We start from the raw sequence: 22,010 nt of genomic DNA, 5'->3' as shown, positions 1-22,010 counted from the left end.
ACTGAGAAGACTCCAGCATCTGAACTGGTAAGGTCTACAAAAGAAGCTGAGTCTAAGAAAGTAAAGTCCTTATTGGACACGTTTCTGGGTTTTGGACTTTAGTTTTTAGGTTTTTTTCTTTTACTGTTTGTTGGTTTTTCATGACAGCCAAGGCTACACAGAGAAACCCTGTCTTGGCGGGGGGGGGGGGGGGGGGGGGGGGGGGGGGGGGGGGGGGGGGGGGGGGGGGGGGGGGGGGGGGGGGGGGGGGGGGGGGGGTGGGGGGGGGGGGGGGGGGGGGGGGGGGGGTTGTGGTTCAGAGGAGAGGAGTATGAATATGTGGCCTAAAGACAGTTCTTGCGATGTTGTAGTAACAAATATGGCTGCTGTCTGCCTCTGTCCAAAAAAAAAAAAAATCCGCCTGAGGCTAAATTGACAAATACAGTAGACAACATTTCAAAGCAACCTAGCATTGTCTATGCTGTATAGCTATTAGTGGCCAATTTTATGCAGATGTATAATGAAAAGAAACAAGCCAAGCAAGGAATACAAAAGGAAGTGTAAACAGAAAAGCCTGATGCGGGCTGGAGAGATGGCTCAGAGATTAGAAGCACTGATTGCTCTTCCTAGAGGTCCTGGGTTCAATTCCCAGCAACCACATTGTGGCTCACAACCATCTATAAGGTGATCTGATGCCCTCTTCTGGCCTGCAGATGTACATGCAGGCAGAGTGCTGTATACATAATAATAAATAAATAAGTAATAAATGAAAGAAAAGCGTGGTGCTAAGTGGAATAAAGGGACTGGTGACCTCTGAGCAAGGCCCCACACAACCAAGCTTCCAATTTATGAAAAGGAATTGAAAAAAAAAACAAAAAGCAAAAATCAAAAAAACGCTTAGGGCCAGATGTAGTGGTGGTGGTGGTGGTGGCGGCGGCAGCAGCAGCGGCAGCAGCAGCGGCGGCAGCAGCAGCGGCAGCAAACACCATTAATCCCGGAATTTGGAAGTCAGAGGCTGGTGAATCTCTGAGTTCAAGGCCAGCCTGGTCTATGGAGTTTCAAAACAGCCAAACGTAGGCAGTGAAAAGTAAAAAATAAAAACGAGAAGCTAATGAAAATGTAACCGACTGAGGAGATCATTTTCCAGCCCCAGCAAGCAGCAGACCTTGGCAGCTTCCACCACATGGTTTTAGCTTTAGAGTCAAGGATACAAGAAAGGGATTGTGGAATCTCCCTGCTTAACAAAGGAATGCCGCTGAGGCCAGGCATGTGTCAGGATGTTCCTGCGTGGAGGCCTCCAGAGGCCATTGGGTGCAGTTGTGATGGTGAAGCCTGCATTACCATGGAGATGCCAGAGACAAGGATATCTGCTAAGGTAAGCTGCTAATGGCAAGGAACCAGTCCAAGAGAAAGAAGTGTCTTACAGTAAATAAAGCTGAAAGGAGTTGGAGAACTGAAAAGCACTTTGCTGTCAGACACAAGGATGCAGAATTTGGAGTTTGCCCAACTGGTTTTCAGTCTTGTTTTAGTCCAGTATTTCCTTACTATGGTCCCTTTCCTCCTTTTTGGAATAGTAAATATATATTCTGTGCCACTGTATATTGAATGTGTGTTGTGTGGTCTGCTTTCCAATTTTGATTTTACAGGGGATTACAGTTAAGAGATTTCATGAGTCTCAGAAGAGACTTTGAACTTTGGACTTTTAAACAGGGTTCAGACTGACAGACTTTGAGTACTTTTGAAGTTGGTCTGAATGCCGACTACCAGGAACAGTCACTGAGTGGACTTCAGCAGTTCTTCCACACGCAAAGTCAGAATCAACTTGTTAGGAAGTAAACCGAAGTTTCTCTAAAAACAAAACAAAACAAACAAAACACCCCTCAGGTCCCAGAAGGGCAAACTGAAAAGATCAAAGGCTACCCCTAAGACCAGAGTACGGTGATGGCACCAGCGCAGTCAATCTAAAAGTGGGCCACTATCCCCAATACAAGCTCTGCATCAATGGTCGGAGGGACAAGTGCCATTTAGCAACCAGAGATTGAACAATAACAGGTCTGTGATGCCTTTAGATGTCCGAGGCTACACTGACTGGCTCAGCATGTGCCTACCCTACGCGGGCAGGCACAGGTAACCCGTTGAATCCCATTCATGATGGGGACTGGGAATTGCAATTATTCTCCACGAATGAGGAATTCCTAGTGAGTGCTCGATTGATTAAGTCCCTGCCCTTTGTACACGCAGCCCATTGCTACGATCGATTGCATGGTTTAGTGAGGACATCAGATTGGGCCCACCGGGGGTCAGCCCATACCCCTTTGGTCCAGAAGAAAGAGCAGGCAATAAGCATGGAGAATTCAAGCTATCTTCAAGGAGGAAATAAAGGGGAAATAATCCATTCAGAGCCAAAGATGGTACGTTTGATCCTGAGGGAAGGTTGAGGAAGAAGCAGCTTTGATGTGCACAAGTTAGGCCATAGGCCAGCAAGTTGACCAGGGACAGAGAACAGCAAGTGCTTTAGGGGACCGAAACATCAGAGGCTGTTCTCAAAAACTACCCAAGCAAAGATATGGAAGTTTAATTGAGTCCGTGGAGAAATTTGCACCTTGGGGCATGACCGGAAACAACAGAGAAGTCACCGTGTAACTAGTGAAGCCTCAAGGCTGACTGAAACAAGAGACGCCTTGTAACAGACCTGATAAAAACACTGATGTTCCAGGACAACCGGGCATGGATAAAGCGGAACTGTCCACCGCAAAGGAAGTGACCTCACTCAACAGTGCAGACAAGTGGCCCCAGGGGAGAGGAGGAATCTGTGCCCAGATGCCACATGTCCAACAACAAAGATTGCAAGACATGTAAAGAAGCCGCAAAATATGGCTTGTGCCAAGGAAAGAAAGACAGCAGAAACCTATTAAGGATGGGCTGAGGTACTAGGTTTTTGTTTTGTTTTGTTTTGTTTTGTATTGTTTTGTTTTTCGAGACAGGGTTTCTCTGTGTAGCCCTGGCTGTCCTGGACTCACTTTGTAGACCAGGCTGGCCTCAAACTCACAGTGATCCACTTGCCTCTGCCTCCCAATATTTCTACTGGGGACACACACACACACTTCATGAACCCTGTCCCCTAACAACCCTTAACTGGCTGTTACTCTTGAAGAATGGTAGGCCTCCTCTAGTAACTGTCTTTAAATTCTTGGGGAAGTACACAGTCTTGTGAGCACCTCCAATGACAGAGAGCTAGCGGGCTCAGTCCTGGGCAGGTCTCCAATCACAGCTGCTGACAGTTCAAGAAGTGATGGTCATGGCCGAGAACACCATCTGCCAAAATCCAGAAGCCCTATGTCTTTTCCTGTTCCACGTGTCAATCAATTCCCATTTTGCTAAAGCTGGCTTGAGTTGAAACTCAATAATGCCAAGACATCACTAAAGAAGATTCTGACACCAGGTGTGGTGGCGTACACCTTTAATCCCAGCACTCGGGAGGCAGAGGCAGGTGGATCGCTGTGAGTTCGAGGCCAGCCTGGCCTACAAAGTGAGTCCAGGACAGCCAACACCATACAGAGAAACCCTGTCTCAAAAAATCAAAACAAAACAAAAAAGAAGATTCTGCCCTCTATATCACTGGCTCTGTATCTCTATAGCCATTACTAATTTCCAATCACAAGCAGCTAACCTAATGATGAAGACTCCACTGAGACTAGTAGAAAAAAAAAATGAACATAATAATATCACTGAGCCACTGCAGATCTTTACTAGTCTGACGCTCACCCTACTTCTAGAATTCCTGTTGAAAGATGCTACATATCTTTTTTATACCAGGATCTTCTGTGACACAATCAAAAACATCCTATGATTTGTTTTGTTTTGTTTTGTTTTGAAGACAGGGCTTCTCTGTGTAGTCTTGGATGTCCTTTACTGGCTTTCTAGACCAGGCTGGCCTCGAACTCACAGAGATCCACTTGCCTCTGCCTCCCAAGTGCTGGGATTACAGGCATGCACCATCTCTCCTGGCTTTTTTCATCTTGCATTTTATAATTAGCAACTTCTGACATTGAACTCTTGCAGAAAAGAACAAGCTGCAGTTCAAGTCTGTGTGGGTGGAAGCAGCAGGTAAGGCCAGAGTCTGCGGAGTGCTTTTAGTGCCCACGGAGTCACATGAACGTGGGTCAGTCACTAGCTCTGCTTGGCTCTAAAAGTTAAGACCTGTCAAGCTAAATTAAGGAAGAGCCATAGTCCCTCCTGTTTAAGTTGGACAAAGGCAAATAAATTTCAATAATATATTTACAGGTTTATAGAATTCACATTAGGAACAAAAGATGGGTAAACGGTTCCTTTTGACATAACAGTGGCCTAATATTTAGAGCAAAACCAAAGTCATTCAGGAGATAAACAGAGAAAAGCCCATTTCAAAGGAACAGAAGTGGCACTCAAAGTCATTATTGATTAGGGGTACGCGCATTCTAGAAGGAAGAGTAGCATAAGAGAACCTTCTGAAAATATTTCTGGCCTGGCGTAGAAATTCTGTGACTAGGAATTAAGCCTAAAAAAAAAGAAGACTTGACTTGTTATTTCAATGGTCAGGCTAGCAGCAGTGTCACTGCACAAACCCTTGGTCCTGTATCCAGGGCAAAAGGCAAAGCACTGGGGATAAAGTGCATGAAGAAATTAGTGTGGTGATATTCAGCATATATTAGACTAAGTGCAAACACCAAAAAGCAAGTACTCAGAAACCTTTGTTATTGCTTGACAGAGAAGTTTTGTATCTAGGTTTTTTTCCTCATAAATTACTTTTACTGTACTTTGTAAAAATATTGCTCTGTAGCTGGGCATAGTGATGCATACCTTTGTTCCCAGCCATCAGGGAGGCAAAGGCCGGTGAATCGCTGTGAGTTAAAGGCCAGCCCGATCTACAAAGCAGGATATAGATTTGCGCTGGTTAGTTTTTTATCAAACCCAAGGTCACCTGACAAGAGGAAACCTCAGCTGAGAAAATGTCTCTATCAATTTGGCCTGTAAGCAAGCCTGTGGCACATTTCCTTGATAAATGTTTCATGTTAAAGGGGTGTAGGCCCTGACCACGTGGTCCTGGGTTGTATAAGAAAGCAAGCAGCATGTCATAGAGGAGCCAGAAGGCAGCATTTCGCCACGGTTCTGGTTCCTGTTTTCAGGTTCCTGCCCTGGTAAAGTTTCTACCGTAGCTTTCCTCATCGGTAGACTGTGACTGGGACGTATAGCCCACATGAGCCTTTTTCTCCCCAAGTTGTTTTGGTTAGTGCTTTTTTCTTTTCTTTTTTTTTAATCACAGCAGCAGAAAGCAAACTAGGACAAGACACTCTAGACAGAAGAAAAAGGAAGTGCAAAGGTTATAAGGAATTCAAGAAGCCGGAATAACTGAAGCAGGGAGACCACACTGGACAAAGCAAGTAAAAGCCAAAGAGCAGACATTGGGGAGGACTTGGTAACAGCAACTCTTGTACACTATGGGTAGGAAGGGACAGTGTAACAATCCCCTGACAAAAACACTTTTGGGCCGGGCCTGGTGGTGCTCGCCTTTAATCCCAGCACTCGGGAGGCAGAGGCAGGCAGATCGCTGTGAGTTCGAGGCCAGCCTGGTCTACAAAGTGAGTCCAGGGCAGCCAAGGCTACACAAAGAAACCCTGTCTTGAAAAACCACAACAACAAAAAAACAAACAAACAAACCAAAAAACCCCCACTTTTGGTCTTTCTAGCGTCACTGTCCTCGTCTCGGGACATAGGTACAAATGTTCACAGCAGCAGCCCTATTTAAACTCAGTGGGTTACACACAGGGCCAGGTGCCTTAGTTATGGTTTCCATTGATGACATGAAACACCATGACCAAAAAGCAGCCTGAGGAGAAAAGGGTTTACTTGGCTTATATTTCCATATCAGTGTTCCTTATTGAAGGAAATCAGGACAGGAACTGAAGTCAGGAGCCTGGAGGCAGGAGCTGATGCAGAGGCCACAGATGAGTGCTGCTTACTGGCTTGCTCCTCATGGCTTGCTCAACCTGCTTTCTTATAGCACCCAGGACCACCAGCCCAGATACAGCACCACCCACAATGGGCTGTGTCCTCCCACATCAATCACTAATTAAGAAAATACCTTACAGGCTTTTTTTCTTTTATGATTCTTTTATGGAGGCATTTCCTTGTAAGATTATTTATTTATTTATTGTATATGAGTGCTCTATCTGCATATAGAGCCTGCATGCCAGAAGAGAGCATCGAATCGAATCCCATTATAGATAGTCGTGAGCCACCATATGGTTGCTAGGAATTTAACTCAGGTCCTTTGGAAGAGCAGCCAGTGCTTTTAATGGCTGAGCCATCTCTCCAGGCCCTAGAGGGCATTTTCTTTGCTTTTTAATTTTAATTTTTCATAATTTATGTACATTAAATCCCAATGGTAACCCCCTCCTCCTTCATCTCCAACTCTTCCCACCATCCCCCCTCCTCCCCCATCAGTCAGGTCTCATTAGGACTGCTTGCATCCTCTTCTTCTTCTGTGACCAGGCAAGGCTGCTCACCAGGGGGAAGTGATCAAATAGTGACTGCCAGAGTCCATGTCAGAGATAGACCCTGCTCCTCTTACTAGGGGACTCTCATGGAGACTGAGCAGATGCTAAGAATCACAGCCAAACTTTGAGCAGAGCACTGGGAGTCCTATGAAAGAATGGGGGCAGGGGATAGAAGGATCTGGAGGGAACAGGAGCTCCACAAAGAGACCAACAAATCTGAATCTAGGGGGCCCTGCAGAGACTGATGCACCAACCAAGGAAGACCTTTTCTTTTTTTTTTTTCCAGACAGGGTTTCTCAGTGTAGCCTTGGTTGTCCCAGACTCGCTTTGTAGATCAGGCTGGCCTTGAACTCACAGCAATCCGCCTGCCTCTGCATCCCAAGTGCTGGGATTAAAGCCTTGTGCCACCACGACCGGCTCTAGGGCATTTTCTTAATTAAGTCTCTCTCCTCTCAGATGACTTTAGCTGGTTGTTCATGTTGACATAAAACTATCTGGCACACAGAGGCAAGCAGATCTCTGTGAGTTCCAGGTCACCCAGGGTTACACTGAGTCCTTGTCTCCAAACAAACAACAACAAGAACCCTCCACAAAAGATGAAAGATGGCAGGAGGTTTGTAGGGAGGAGTAGGAGGTTGATGGGAAGGCAGATAAAGGGAGAATAAAACAGGGGTGAGGGGAGCCAGGCACAGTGGTGGTGGTGCACGCTTGTAATCCCAGCACTCCGGAGGCAGAGGCAGGTGATCTCTGTGAGTTCAAAGGCAGCCTGGTCTACAAATCAAGTCCAGGACAGCCAAGGCTACACAGAGAGACCCTGTCTCAGAAAAAAAAAAAAAAAAAAAAAGGTGGGGGTAAGGGAGTGAGTGTGGTCAAAATGTACATGTATATATACATGTGTATGTACAAACTGTCAATAGATTTCATTTAAAATTCTTTCTTTTTTTTTTTTAAATGGCATTTTAAAAAGCCAGTGGCTCAGACCAGTAGGATTTGATGAAGGACACAGAGGCAGGGGATCTGGAGTTCAAGGTCAGCCTGGAATACATATTTTGTTAGCCAGTGGTGGCGTACAACTCTAATCACAGCACTCGGGAAGTAGAGGCAGGTAGATCTTTGTTTGTTCGAGCCTTGCCTGGCCTATAGAGTGAGTTCCAGGACAGCCAAGGCTGTACAGGAAACCTTGTCTCAGCAAACAAACAAGATATAAAAAGGTGTTCACACAAATCTGGTTGTAAGGCTGGGTGTAGTGGCACACGCCTTTAATCATAGCACTCAGGAGGCAGGGGCAGAGGCAGGCGGATGGCTGGGAGTTTTAGGCCAGCCTCGTTCACAAAGCTAGTCCAGGACAGCCAGAACTACACAGAGAAAGCCTGACTGGAAAAAAGAAAAAATCTGGCCGTAATGGCAATGTTTAAAGCATTCTTAGTTTAATACCATTTTTCCTAGGTCAGAGGAAAGGCAACATCGGTGGTATTTTCACATCTTACCAGAGAGCAGTCAAACTGAATGGGTTCTAGCTACACCTGCCTAAATGGATGAACTTTAGGAACGCAACGCTGTAATCATGGGATGGGGCAAGAGAAATGGCTCAGCAGCTACAAGCACTTGCTGCTTTTGGAGCAGAACCAGGTTTGGTTCCCAGCAACTGCATAGGAGCTCACAATCATTTGTAACTTTAGTTCCATGGGATCAGACACAGTCGTCTGGCTTCTATGGGCACCAGCTATGTCTGGTACATACATGTAGGCATACGCTCACACACATACAATTAAAAAAAAATTAAGACCATCCTTGTTTCAGCTACCGGAGAAGGAAGATCACAGTCATGAGTCGTGCCACCCAGTTTGGGCTTACCTGTGTATGTGTGTGTGTGTGTGTGTGTGTGTGTGTGTGTGTGTGTGTGTTGGTATGTGTTGGTAGTGTGTACTGGCCAGAGATCAGTCTTGGGTACGTCATCCTCAAGGGTCGCCCACCTTATCTTCTGAGATGGGCTTTTCCACTGGCCTGGAGCTCACCAATTATGCTAGAATGGTCATTAAGTCCCAAAGATCTCTTTATCCAAAGTGTTGATTTACAAGTGTGCATCACCACACTTGCCCTTTTATATGGACCCAGAATCAAACTTAGAGCCTTGTGTTCGCAGGGCAAGCAGTTTTCTAAGCTACTTCCTCAATCCCCTAAAAATATTTTGTTTTTACACTTAAAAAGGTGCCATAGTGCACATATTGGGTGTCAGAGGACAATTTGAGGGAGTCGGTTCTGTCCTTCTACCATGCTTCTGTCTCCTAGGGACTGAACTCGAGTCATTGTCAAATTGGGCAGCAAGTACCTTCCTTACTAAACCCAGGGAGCCATCTCACTGGCCCTAAGTTTTTGTTTGTTTGTTTGTTTTGTTTTTTGTTTTTGTTTTTGAGACAGGGTTTCTCTGTGTAGCCTTGGCTGTCCTGGATTCACTATATAGACCAGGCTGGCCTCGAACTCACAACAATATCCTAGGTTTTTTTTTTAAAGACAGGGTCTCACCATATATGCCTGACCTAGAACTCAATATATAGACCAGGCTAGCGTCAAATTCAACAGAGAACTGTCTGCCACTGTCTCCCAAGAGCTGGGATTAAAGACATGTATCACTACACCCAGCCCTAAACTTCGTTTTTTTTTTTGTTTAAGATTTATCTATTTATTATATATACAGATCTGCCTGCATGTACAACTGCACACCAGAAGAGGGCACCAGATCTCATTGTAGATGGTCATGAACCACCATGTGGATTCTAGGAATTGAACTCAGGACCTCTGAGTTATCAACCAGTGCTCTTAACTTCTGAGCCATCTCTGCAGCCCATAAACTTTGTTTGTTTGTTTGTTTGGTTGATTTTTTTGAGACAAGGTTTCTCTGTGTAGCCTTGACTATCCTGGACTTGCTTTGTAGACTAGGCTGGCCTCGAACTCGCAGCGATCTGCCTGTCTCTGCTTCCCAAGTGCCGAGGTTAAAGGTGTGCGCCACCATGCCCCGCTAAACTTTGTTTTTTAATCATGGAAAATCCTCAGCAGTTTACTCATCTGGCTAATAGATCAGATTAAGGTAATTCCATACATGACCAGAACAAAACTTAAATTTTAATGCCACAAAACTTTACACCTCGTGTGCTAGGATTGTTGTAAACATGTTCACACTCTTTTGGCCCATCTAATCCCAAGAATAATACAGTAAAAGGGACACTATTATCATCTCTTATTTCACAGAAAGAGAGGATGAGACACAAAAATGTGTAGTTTGCTGAATACCACACAGTGACATATGAGTTATATTTCAACACAAGCAAAAAGCCTCTGGACTCTAACCCTTTATCACTGCACTACCCTACCTTCCTTAGCTTATGAAGTACTTTTTATAGATTTATTTTTATTTATTTATTTATTGGTTTTCGAGACAGGGTTTCTCTGTGTAGCCTTGACTGTCCTGGACTCACTTTGTAGGCCAGGCTGGCCTCGAACTCACCAAGATCCACCTGCCTCTGCCTCCCCAACTACTGGGATTACAGGTGTGCACCACCATGTCTGGCTTATATTTTGAAGTTTTGTTGGCAGGCATCAGGGGCTAGAGGTCATAACAAAGACAGAGAAAAGGCAATACAGATGTCTGCTAGAGCCCCAACAAACAGACATCAAATTCACTCAGCAATATTGCTCTTTGGCAGCGTTATTTATCTAACTAAACAGAGGTTATGCCTTGCAAAAACTGGCCAGAGCAAGCATTGGGACTAATCCATAGATTCTGAAAGGGGCACTCTTAAACATTTACTTTCATCAGGCCTATACCAGATCTTTCCCCAAAGTATTTGAGTTCTGTCGCCACCTTGTGGTGCTTTGTAGTATTGTACTGAAAACTTCGTCTCAGCTACACTCCACGAAAAAAAAAGTCAAAGCCTGATATTTTATCTGTGTTTTATAATTTTGGTCACTTTCTATTGTCATGTGAATTTAACCACATAATTTTTTTAACCACATCATTTTTAAAGCAAAGTGACAAAAACTGAACATATCTCAGTTTATTATTGAAATACTAGCTCAGGACTGGCTACTCCAGGCTCCTTAGTGGAGGCCCATGTCACTTTTCTGTTACTGTCTGAAGACAGTTTCCTTTCTTCTTTGTTTGTTTGTTTTTTAGATTAGAGGTGTGTGTGTGTGTGTGTGTGTGTGTGTGTGTGTGTGCTCGCCCACATGCGTGTGCATGTGCATGCGTGCATATGCACACAAGTATGCATGTAGGCACCCACAAAGTCCAGAGAGGGTGACACACCCACAGGAACTGAGGCTACATGCAGTTGTCACCACTTGCTGAGAAATGAACTCGGGTCCTCTGCAAGAGCAGATCGCTCTCTTGAAGATAAATCCACCTCTCCAAACCCTGAAGATAGTTCTTTACATCAAATTCATCCTGAATTTTCCTGGCCTAATCTAGCAGGGTGTGACATCTGAACATGTGTGTGTGGAGGGGCGCATGTATATATGTGCTCAAACATTTGTTTACTAGACATAGAAAAGTGGTTCATATAAATATGATATGCATTATGAAGGTTCCTTTAAAGAAATTTTTGCAGTATTTAGATGTGCTGTGATGTGAGTGAAACATGACAGTGCTTCAAACCATTCATCAAAGATAAACTGAGGCAAAGAATATTCAAAAGTGTTTGGACCACTGTCCATGGTCCCTGTGCAGAAGAGCTCATATGGCAGGCCTGACACTTCAACCTCTAAAAAGGATGCTTTCAAGGTCAGCCCTTGGCTGATAGGTAGCAACTCAGATTTCTGGAAGGCTTCCACATTCCCTAAGAAAGAAAGATGGCTCACTACCCCCTAAACAGTACAAACAATATGGTTTGTGTGAAATATCTGCTTTCTGGGAATTCAGAAGTCAGATACATACTACACAGGTGCCTCCACCACACCGCAGCCCCAATATAACCCTGAGGCAGACAACTCGTCACACTTATAGTTGTATCCTGTGACACTGCATTGAAAACAAATGTTTGGAAGCTTGTGTCTTGGTTTTGTTTGTTTGTTTTTGAGGTGGAGGGGTTGTTTGTTTTCAATGGGGTTACTCTGTGTAGACCTGGCTGTCCCAGGGACTCACTCCGTAGAAAGAATAGGCTGGCCTCGAACTCAGATATCCACCTGCCTCTGCTTCTTGAGTGCTGGGTTTAAAGGCGTGCGCCACCTCTACCCGGCTGTACCTTGTTATTTGAAGGCTTCAATCCATAAATCTTTTCTGTTCGCCACATTTCCTCCACATTCTTTTACTGCTAAGCATCCTGGCTGAGGGGAGTATTAGAGTCCCACAAGTCCTCTTAGGAGTCTGAATATCAGGATGGCCTGGGACGCAGCATCATCCCTTCTGTGGACCTGCTCCCAGTATTTTATCCTGCACTCCGAAAACTAAAAGCTTCTCCACAAAGAAATTGAAAAGTCAACGAGTGAAAAGGACTTCAATGACAGAAGCAAAGAAATAATAGAAAAAACTAAAACCAAAAAATACAGTATCTTTAAGCGCACAGAGAACACTAGGAGAGAGAGAGACAGAGAACACACACACACACACACACACACACACACACAGAGAAAATATAAGAAAGATCTACAAAATTAAGAAGAGCATAATGATCAAAATGAAATATTACAGGACAATGATTTAAAGCTAAAACATTAACTCAGAGAAGCTGGAAAATGATAAAGAGATGAAAAAGTGGGAGGATAAAAGATTTAAATGTTTGATTCGATAGGTTAAAAAAAAATCTAACTTAAAAACAAAAAGTCACAATAAATGAAAAGGAAGAAATTACACTGATGTCAGTTTTAGCAAGGTATAAAGAAAGACAGTGTTCTCATTCACGCTCTGTCCTGTGATAAAACACAGACCAAAAGCAGCGTGGGGAGGAAAGGGCTTGCTTCTTCCCATGTGTGTCAAACTGACAGCCAAACCAGGCAGGGCAGAGGGATTGTACCGCCCAGTACAGAGCACAGTGAGCAGAACATAACTACATACTCAAACGATTTTCTAAAACCAGAATGGAGACACTAAAACTTGTTGGAAAAGAAACACAACTCATTTATAAAGGAAAAGGAAACACAAATTTCAGATTTATCAACAGCAATACCAATAGCAGACACAGTGGAATTAAGTCTTAAACATTCTAAAGAATTGCCGGACTTAGGCTCAACCAAACCAGCGTTCGAGTATAAAGGTAGAATAAAATCTTAAAACATTTTTTTGTTCATGTATGTACTTCCTTTTTAATGTGGGGGTGCTCTGTTTGTTCAGACACCTACATGTCAGAAGGTATCAGGTCCCTTTATTGAAGGTTGTGAGCTACCATGCTGTTGCTAGGAATTGAACTCAGGACCCCTGGAAGAAAAGGCAGTGTTCTTAACTGCTGAGCCATCTCACCAGTCCCAAATTGGCTTTTTCTTCTCTCTCTCCCTCCCTCCCTCCCCCCCTCCCTCCCTCCCTCCCTCCCTCTCTCTCTCTCTCTCTCTCTCTCTCTCTCTCCCCCTCTCTCCCTCCCTCCCTCCCTCTCTCCCTCTCTCTCTGAGACTCTGAGACAGGGTTTCTCTGTATAGCTTTGCCTATCCTGGACTTGCTTTGTAAACCAGGCTGGCCTTGAACTCACAGCAATCCCCCTGCCTCTGCCTCCCTGAGTGCTGACGTTACAGGTGTTTGCCACCACACCTGGCTTGAACAATAACATTTTAAGGGCTGGGAAAATACAAGTGGGAACCTCAATTGAAGAATTCCCTCCATCACATAGGTATAGCCCAGTTTGAATGATTCGATCTCTAGGCAGCTGGGCCTGGCCTGTATAAGAAAGATTGATGTAGGTGGGACTGGAAGTAAGCACTGAGTAGCATTCCTCCATGGTCTCTACTTCAGTTCCTGCCTTGAGCTCCTGCCCTGGCCTCCTTAAAAGATGGGCTGTAACCTGTAAAAGCTGAGAAGGACTTGCTTTGCCAACACAGGACCTGGGTTTGATTTTCCATATCTATTTAAGAAGGAGGTACCGTATCACCAGCTCTGGGGAGGCAGGGACAGGCAAATCTCTGGCATGTGCTGGCAAGCCCACCTCATCAATGAGCCCCAAATTCCAATGAGAGACCGTGTCTCAGAAGACAAGGTGGATAGCTCCTGAAGAACAGCACAGAAGTTCTTCCACAATCATACTCCACAAACATACTAACCTGTACACGTGTGTGCACTCACACACACCTGCACACACATACCAATGTTTCTAAGACATGCACAGACTAAGAAAAACATTCTTTTCTTGCACTCGGGAGGCAGAGGCAGGCGGATCGCTGTGAGTTCGAGGCCAGCCTGGTCTACAAAGCTAGTCCAGGACAGCCAAGACTACACAGAGAGACCCTGTCTCAAAAAAACCAAAAACCAAAAACAACAACAACAACAACAAAACATTCTTTTCTTATAAAGTAATTGGACTAAATGTTTCACCAAAATTAGTGAACCAGGAATATTGAGCTCAGTATTTGCCACACAGCCTGGCAGGTGGAGCTCATTCCCCACAGTAGAAGAGAGCAAACCAGCCAGCTGTGGTAGCACATGCCTTTAATCCCAGCACTCAGGAAGCAGTGTCAAGTGGATCTCTGTGAGTTTGAGGTCAACATGGTCAACATAGTGAGTTCCAGGTCAGCCAGGAACCCACAGTGAAATCCTGCTTTATTTTTTAAACAAACAAACAAAACCCAGGATCTAACAGCAAAGGCAATATACCAGGAAAGATAACAAAAACAACCCAGGACTCTGACTGGAGAGATAGTTCAGCAGTTAAGAACATGTGTGGGGCTGGCCTTGGTGGCACACACGTTTAATTCCAGCACTCAGGGAGGCAGAGACAGGTGGATCTCTGTGAGTTCGAGGGCACCCTGGTCTACAAAGCTAGTCCAGGACAGCCAAGACTACACAGAGAAACCCTGCCTTGAAAAACAAAAACCAACCAAACAAAAGAACCTTTGTGGGGCTGCAGAGATTGCTCAGTGTTTAAGAGCACTGGCTGCTCTTCCAGAGGTCCTGAGTTCAATTCCCAGCAACCACATCATGGCTCACAACCATCTACAATGTGATCTAATGCCCTCTTCTGGCATACAGGCATACATGCAGGCATAGTAAATAAATAAATCTTTAAAAAAAAAAAAAAAAAAAAAAAAAAGAAGAAAGAAAGAAAAAAAAGCACTGGCTGCTCTTCCAAAGGACCCGAGTACAATTCCCAGCACCCACATGGCAGCTCACAATTGTGTGTAACTCCAGTTCCAGGGGATTCAACACCCTTACACCAATGTATATAAAATAAAATAAAGTACATTTGCTCTCCTTACAAAACAGAGCTTGGTTACAAGTACCAACTGGCACCCCACAATGGTCTATAATTCCAGGAGTTCTGCGCCCTCCTCTGGCTTATGAGGACACTACACATATATTTTTATTTTATACAAACACAGGTAAAACACTCATATGCATGAAACAAAAATAAATAAATCACAAAAAAGAAAGACCCAGAACTATGCTATACTTCAAACCTAGACAACATTATGTTCTAGCCTTTCCGTTTTGATTGCAGTTTGGGGTTCCTGGCGTTCTGGTTCTGACAGTTTCTCTCTCTGCTGCTGGGTTGTGCACATTTGTTTTCTTGCCTCTTTAACGATATTCGTCTTGAAAGAGCAGACGAGAGCGTACGGACGAGAGACATGAAGAAGCAAGCAGTCTTTATAAAAACGAGAGTGACAGGGCGCTGCGTTGTCTGGCTTCTTTGATAGCATTAAAACTTTTCCAGGAGAAATTCAAAGGATGACGGACAGTCAAATAAAAGAGGCAGCCTCGGCTGCTCATTTGGCTCTAAGGCTGGCCATATTTACCTAGCCATACTAATAGAAAATCTGAATAAGCTTCTCATTTGACTCAACACTGAATATCTTGGTGGTACTAACATTTCAATGGAGAAAAACTGGAATCTTAATCCAACCTATCACCAGGCTTTCCACCCACTCACTCCTAAAATTGCACATTCTATACTGTTAGCATTCCAAAATTGAAAGCTGAGCATGTAGCTGTGGGTGAAAGCAAGCTGAAGCAGCTGTAAAAATAATAATGATGATCCTTCAAAATGGAGGCGTGACGGCATTTGGTGTCGTCGTTGGCTTTAATTGTCGGCTTGACACAGTTTACAGTTGTCTGACAGGAGGACGTCAACCGAGGAACCGTCTGGATCCGATTGGCCAGTGGGCAGTCTGCGGAGGATTGTCCTGATTATTAACTGATGGAAGAAAAGCCCAGCCAACTACGGGTGGCATCATCCCTGGGTAGGTGGTCTGGTTCTATGAGAAGGCTAGCTATGCATGTCTTTGAGCAAGCTAGAGAGCAAATCAGCAATCACTGTCGCTCCATGGATCCTGCCTTGAGCTCCTGCTCTGACTTCCTTCAATGAGACAATGACCTAGAAGTGTAAGCCAAATAAACCCTTTCCTCCCCAAGTTATTTTTGGTCAGAGTGTTTATCATAGGAACAGTAAGGAAACTAGAATAACTTGGTATTTTAGGATTTTTTTTTTTGTATTTTTGAAATATTTCTTTAATGAAAGATAATATATTAACAAAAATAATATAAGAGCTCAAACTTACTATTTAATAAACAAAAAGTGCAAATGTTGCATTCCAGTGATTATTCTGACATTCAAAACTATTTTTGATAAGATACAGCATACTCTAGCATTCTACAAATCACAGCATGCATTTAAAAGTAGCCAAATTAATATACTTTTTATTTTATTTTATTTATTTATTTTACTTTTTGAGACAGGGTTTCACTGTGTAGGCTTGTCTTTTCTGGAATAAGCTCTTTAGACCAGGCTGGCCTCAAACAGAGATCTGCCGACCTCTGCCATCCAAGTACTGGGATTAAAGGCAAGTGCCACCACTGCCCAGCTTTTAAATTTAACATTTTTATTTTATTTTCCAGGGTGTTGGATTCCCCTGGAAATGGAGTTACAGACAGTTGTGAACTATGATATGGGTGCTGGGACTTGAACCCAGTTCCTATGGGAAAGCAGCCAGAGCTCTTAACTGCTGAGCCATCTCTCCAGCCCCTTATTAGTTGTGACTGTCCTGGAACTCACTCTGTAGACCAGGCTAGCCTTGAACGTAAATATCTGCATGCATCTGCTTCTGAGTGTTGGGACTAAAGGCATATGCTACCACACTACGCTAAAAAAAATTTTTTTTGAATCCATTTATATTTATTTATTTTACATGTATGAGTGTTTTGCCTAAATGTGTGTATGTGCACTGTGTGCCTGCCTGGTAACTGCAGAGACCAGAAACAAGATTTAAGCCCCACTGGGCATGGTGGCGCACACCTTTAATCCCAGCACTCGGGAGGCAAAGGCAGGCGGATCACTGTGAGTTCGAGGCCAGTCTGGTCTACAAAGTGAGTCCAGGACAGCCAAGGCTACACAGTGAAACCCTGTCTCGAAAAACTAAAAACAAAACAAAACAAAACAAAACAAAAAAACCAAGAATTAAGTCCCTGGAGCTGGAGTTACGGATGGTGTGAGCCACCGTGTGGATGCCAGGAACCAAAACCAAGTTTTTCCCAAGAGAAGCAAGTGCTCTGAACTTCTGAGCCATTTCTCCATATATATATATATATATATTAATCATTCTGTTGTTTGTAAAGCATTACTAAGCTTTCCTGATCACTATAAACCATTCTCAGAAGCAAAGGTAAGGAAATACTACATTTTATAACCCACCTTCCTAAAATATACTTAAATTTAAATAGGAAGACACTAAAAAAAAATCTTAATAAGCATAAGCACCAAAACATGATCTTTAAGCCTATGGGAAAGCAAAGGGAACAGAAAATATAAATCCGTGGGTGTCTTAATTATTGTTCTATTGCTGTGAAGAGACACCATAACCAGGACACCGTAAAGAAGAAACCATTTAATTGTGGGCTTGCTTACAGTTTAGAGACAGTCCATTATTATAGTGGTGGGATGGACACAAGCGCGGTGCTAGAGAGCCTCAGCGCAAAGCTTTGCGTCCTGATTGACAGGCGGAGATAAAGAGACAGGGCTTTGTGGGGACTTTTGAAACCTCAAAGCCCACTCCCTGTGACACACCTCCTCCACCAAGGCCACGCCTCCTAATCCTTCCTAAACAGTTCACCAACTGGGGACTAAGCATACATACAGGAGGCTATGGGGACTAATCTTATTTAAACCGCCCCAACGGGGACACTTCATTTTGCAAGCAAATTCTCTGTAGCGATGTTGGTTTTGAAAGGATACTTTCACAGTACTTAAGTTTTTCCTGATTACCAAATAAATTTAGTGTCTGTACACCCCAGTCCCCGCAGGAAGAACACTAACTATAGTATTCCATCATCTCTCCACCCTCATCTTGAAAGTCCGTGAAAACTTCAGATTAAGCTACAGCGCGCGCGCGCGCGCGCACACACACACACACACACACAAACACCAAAACCCACCTACCGCATTAGAGAATAGGCACTCCTTTTCACTCAAACCAACCCAGAGAGGCCCGAGAAGGGACAAAGCGGACTGAAACAACGTCACAAAAATGTGACTCAAAACCTGGCGCCAAGAAGGATGACATAAGACCAGAGCGTTCTCTTTGTCCACAATGCCTGTCATTCTCTCCCACCCCAAGGATCCACACAAACACCCCAGTGATTGGGAGTGGATAGTAGGGGGCTGCATGCCAGCTGGATCAAGTAGGAGCCACGCAGTTCAGCCAGCTCCCTCTAGAAAAACCAAAGGAGATCCCAGCCAGAAGGGCGAACCTCAGGAGCTCAGGCTTTCACTTAGTGCCCCCAACACCCGCGTGCAAGCAGTGTCCCTTGTGACTCAGGGGGAACAGGCCAGCCGCTGCTTCCTTGGTTACAGAGCGGCTGCCTCTCCTCTGCTGAGTTTGTGGGAGGGCTACTCCAACTGCCAGGTCCCGCCCACTTTCCCTCCGCTAAGGGGAGGGGGGCTATTAAACACTTTGAGAATGCAAACCTGGGTGAGCGAGTGGCAGTGGGTGAAATCACCCAAGTGAAAGAACAAATGCGGCCGTTCAAGAACGTCCCAAATATTGTGCATGGCTCCTTTGATTCGTTTTCCACATTCTTCAATATTTATGGGTTTGTTTTGTTTGTTTGGTTGGTTGGTTGGTTTTTTTTTTGTTTTGTTTTGTTTTTTCGATTTTTTTTTTTTGTGTTTTAAGTGCTGAGGATGAAACTCAGGGAGCATTGTACACTAGGTAAGCACGCCACCCCCGAGCTTCCACGGCAACCCACCACAACTTCTGATGACAGAAGTCTGTTACTAACCAAATTAAAAAACGTGAAAGGTACTCGGTTTGAGGGGTGGGAATATGTCCGTCTTGCATTCCATTCCAACGTCTACAGTCTTGACATCAGAAACTATTTTGGGATGAGACACAGCAAGTTATGCAAGTGGGCTTTTTTTTTTTTTCTCTCCCATTTTTTAAAAAGAGCAAGCCTTGCAAAGCCGAGCTCATCCCAACCATTTCGCTGCGCTGGCACTACCCAGCCACTACCCCCGTCATGTCCTCTCGGGGGAGGAGGGGGACCATCATGTGTGCTCCTTCTCAGAACCAAGGGCTTCGCGCTGAGCCGGTCCAGACTGGCCAGGGAGTGTGGCCGCGACTGGGGCCAAAGGCCAGTACAGCACAGGGGGTGGTGTCCCTAAGGGCGCAAGCCCTGGCGTTCCGCTTCTTTAGCTGACAGCCAGCCAGCCACCTCCCACACGCCTAGCCCAACGCTCTGCGTTGCAGCCAGGGAGTGAATGACAGTCACAGAGGACCTGGCGGTCCGCCCCCTGAAGCCCTAACGCCGGCGACCAGGGGCACTAGGGACAAGGGTAAAGCTCACCGCCTCAAGGAGTCCGACACCTGCAGCACCCCGGCGGCTCCGGACGTGGGGCTCTGCGCGGCTTCTGGAACGCTGGCCCCCGGCATCGCCGATCCGCACAGCTCAGAGCTCCTCCTTCATCTCATTAGCCTCCGCCGGGTCCGGGAGGAGTTGAGCTCCGCGCAAGGATCCGCCCACCAACAAGCCAGCCAATGGGCGCCTAGCGCGGGAAGCCGGGGGCGGGGCATGGTCTGCCGATCTCCCAGGTTGCTCAAAGCTCAGCGAAGCCTCAGTTAAATTTCAGGCTGGAGCTGACTGTAGCTGGAAAATGTCTCCTTCGTTAGAGACATGCTTCTGATCTGGAGGGCGCTTCCCTTCTTTAAACAAATAGGTCATGGTGGCATGTTGGTTATAATAGTCAACTTGACCGGATCTGGAATCACCCAGGGGACAAACCTCTGGGCACGTCTGTGAGGAAATTTCTAGAATAGATAAGCGGAGGTAGTAAGATCTTTCCTTGTTGCGGGCAGCACCGTCCCAACGACTGGGGGTCCTGGACTGAATAAAAAGGAGAAATGAACACCAGCGCTTGTGACTCTGCTTCCCGAGTGAGGGCACAATGTGACCAGGTGCCTCGTGCTCCGGCTGCCTTGACTTCCGCCACGACATTCAAACTGTGTCAAAATAAGTTCCTCCATAGTTTGTTTTTGGTCAAGCATTTATTTTTAAAAGATGTATTTGTTTTTAATGTGTGTGAATGTTTGCTTGTATATATGTGCCCACAGTCATGTCTTTCTGTAGTATACCAACTGTCAGTATCTTGGCAGCTTATTATGTTTATTTTATTTATTTATTTTTTTAAGTTTGGTATGGCTTAAGATCGAAAATGTCCCCCTAAACCTCATGTGTTGAAAGCCTGGCTTACAGTTGGTAGTGTTAGAAACTTCCTGACAGAGTGCACACAGTTGGAGGTGGAAGTCATCAGGGCCCCGCCCTCCAAAGGTGTGCAGGCTCCTTTTGGCCCTCCAGTAGAGTTGCAATGGGGTAAACTACTTCAGTCATGGCGGCCTGTCTCACCACAGACCCAAAGACCACTAGAACAAGTGTACATGGACTGAAAGTTCGTCACAGAAACAGAAATCTAACACAAACATACACATATCAATTGGGGTGTTTTATCACATCATTTGTTTGTTTGCTTGTTTGTTTGTTTGTTTGTTTTAGAGACAGGGTTTCTCTGTATAGCCTTGGCTGTCCTGGACTTGGTTTGTAGACCAGGCTAACCTGAAGCTCACAGAGATCTGCCTGCCTCTGCCTCCCAAGTGCTGGGAATAAAGGTATACACCACCGCCACAAGTCTCTATCTTTTAAACATTTATTAAATTTATTTACTTTTGTGTGTTTGTGCACATACATGCGCATGTGCACAAGTGCCACAGCATTTGTGTAGAGATCAACTTGCTGGGGTCAGTTAGTTTTTACCTTCCACTGTGTAGAACTCAGGTTACAAGGCCTGGTATTGGGTGTCTTTCTCTAGCCTCTCTCTCTCTCGCTCTCTCTCTCTCTCTCTCTCTCTCTCTCTCTCTCTCTTTTAATCTTTATTTTTGTGGGAGGGCACACATGTGTAGGTTCTCATGCATGTTTGTGCAGATGTGTGGAGGCTAGAGTCAACCTTGGGTATCATCCCTCTGAAACAGACCACCTAATTTTTTTTGGCATGACTTCTCAACAGACCTGGGGCTTGCCAATTCAGCTAGACTGGCTGGCCAGCAGGCCTCAGAGATCCTCCTGACTCTGCCTTCCCAACACCAGAATTACAAGTCCAGGCCACCATGCTCAACTCTTTAAATGGATCCTTTGGATCCATGTCCTGGGCTTTGCATGGCAAGCACGTTACTGGGAGCTACTGCCCCAGCCCACAATACATCATCTCTTTATGTAGTATAGGTCTGAATAATGAACTGTCTGGGCATTACCTTTGCTTATTTTTCTTTGTAGTTGACCTTTTTGTTGTTGTTGTTGTTGTTGTTGTTGTTGTTGTTGTTGTTGTTGTTTTTCTAGGCAGGGTTTCTCTGTGTAGCCTTGGCTGTTCTCGACTCACTTTGTAGACCAGGCTGCCCTCAAACTCAGAGTGTTCTGCCTGCCTCTGCTTCCTGAGTGCTAGGATAAAGGCATGAGCCACCACGGCTGGCCTTTAGTTGACCATTTTAAAATTGAAGACTATTTTTGTATTGTGTAGAATATATATGTATATATACATATATATGTAAAAATTAGTCCATTGTCAATAAATAATAATAAACACTTTTTAGCCACCTTATCATTTGGCTTAATTTAACACATTTTTGCAAATGACTATATTCATTTTCACATGGTCAAACTAATTGATTTTTAAGTTTTTTTTTTTTTTTTTTTTATCTTTCTTAGAAAGTCTGTCATGGTTTTGTTTTAAAAAATAGTACACAAATTAGGGACAGGGTAGAAAGGTGATGTATGGATCTGGGAGGCAATCAAAATGAATTTGATCAAAGTACATTCTATGCATGTAT

At 44.6% G+C, this 22,010-nt stretch overlaps 1 protein-coding gene across 1 annotated transcript in view; it reads right to left on the bottom strand.

Annotated features, from left to right (window-relative positions):
* The window catches only part of Znf638 (zinc finger protein 638), a 104,200-nt gene extending 84,582 nt beyond the window's left edge, over positions 1–19,618 (bottom strand). Inside the window, exon 1 of the mRNA XM_051154818.1 lies at positions 19,483–19,618. Within this exon, the coding sequence (XP_051010775.1) occupies positions 19,483–19,568 (86 nt within the window). The 5' untranslated portion in view covers positions 19,569–19,618. The remainder of the gene's footprint in view (positions 1–19,482) is intronic.
* Between the last annotated feature and the right edge of the window lie 2,392 nt (positions 19,619–22,010).

The sequence above is a fragment of the Acomys russatus genome, chromosome 13 (genome assembly GCF_903995435.1).
Source record: "Acomys russatus chromosome 13, mAcoRus1.1, whole genome shotgun sequence".
NCBI lineage: Eukaryota > Metazoa > Chordata > Mammalia > Rodentia > Muridae > Acomys > Acomys russatus.
This window is presented reverse-complemented; position numbering and strand designations above follow the sequence as displayed.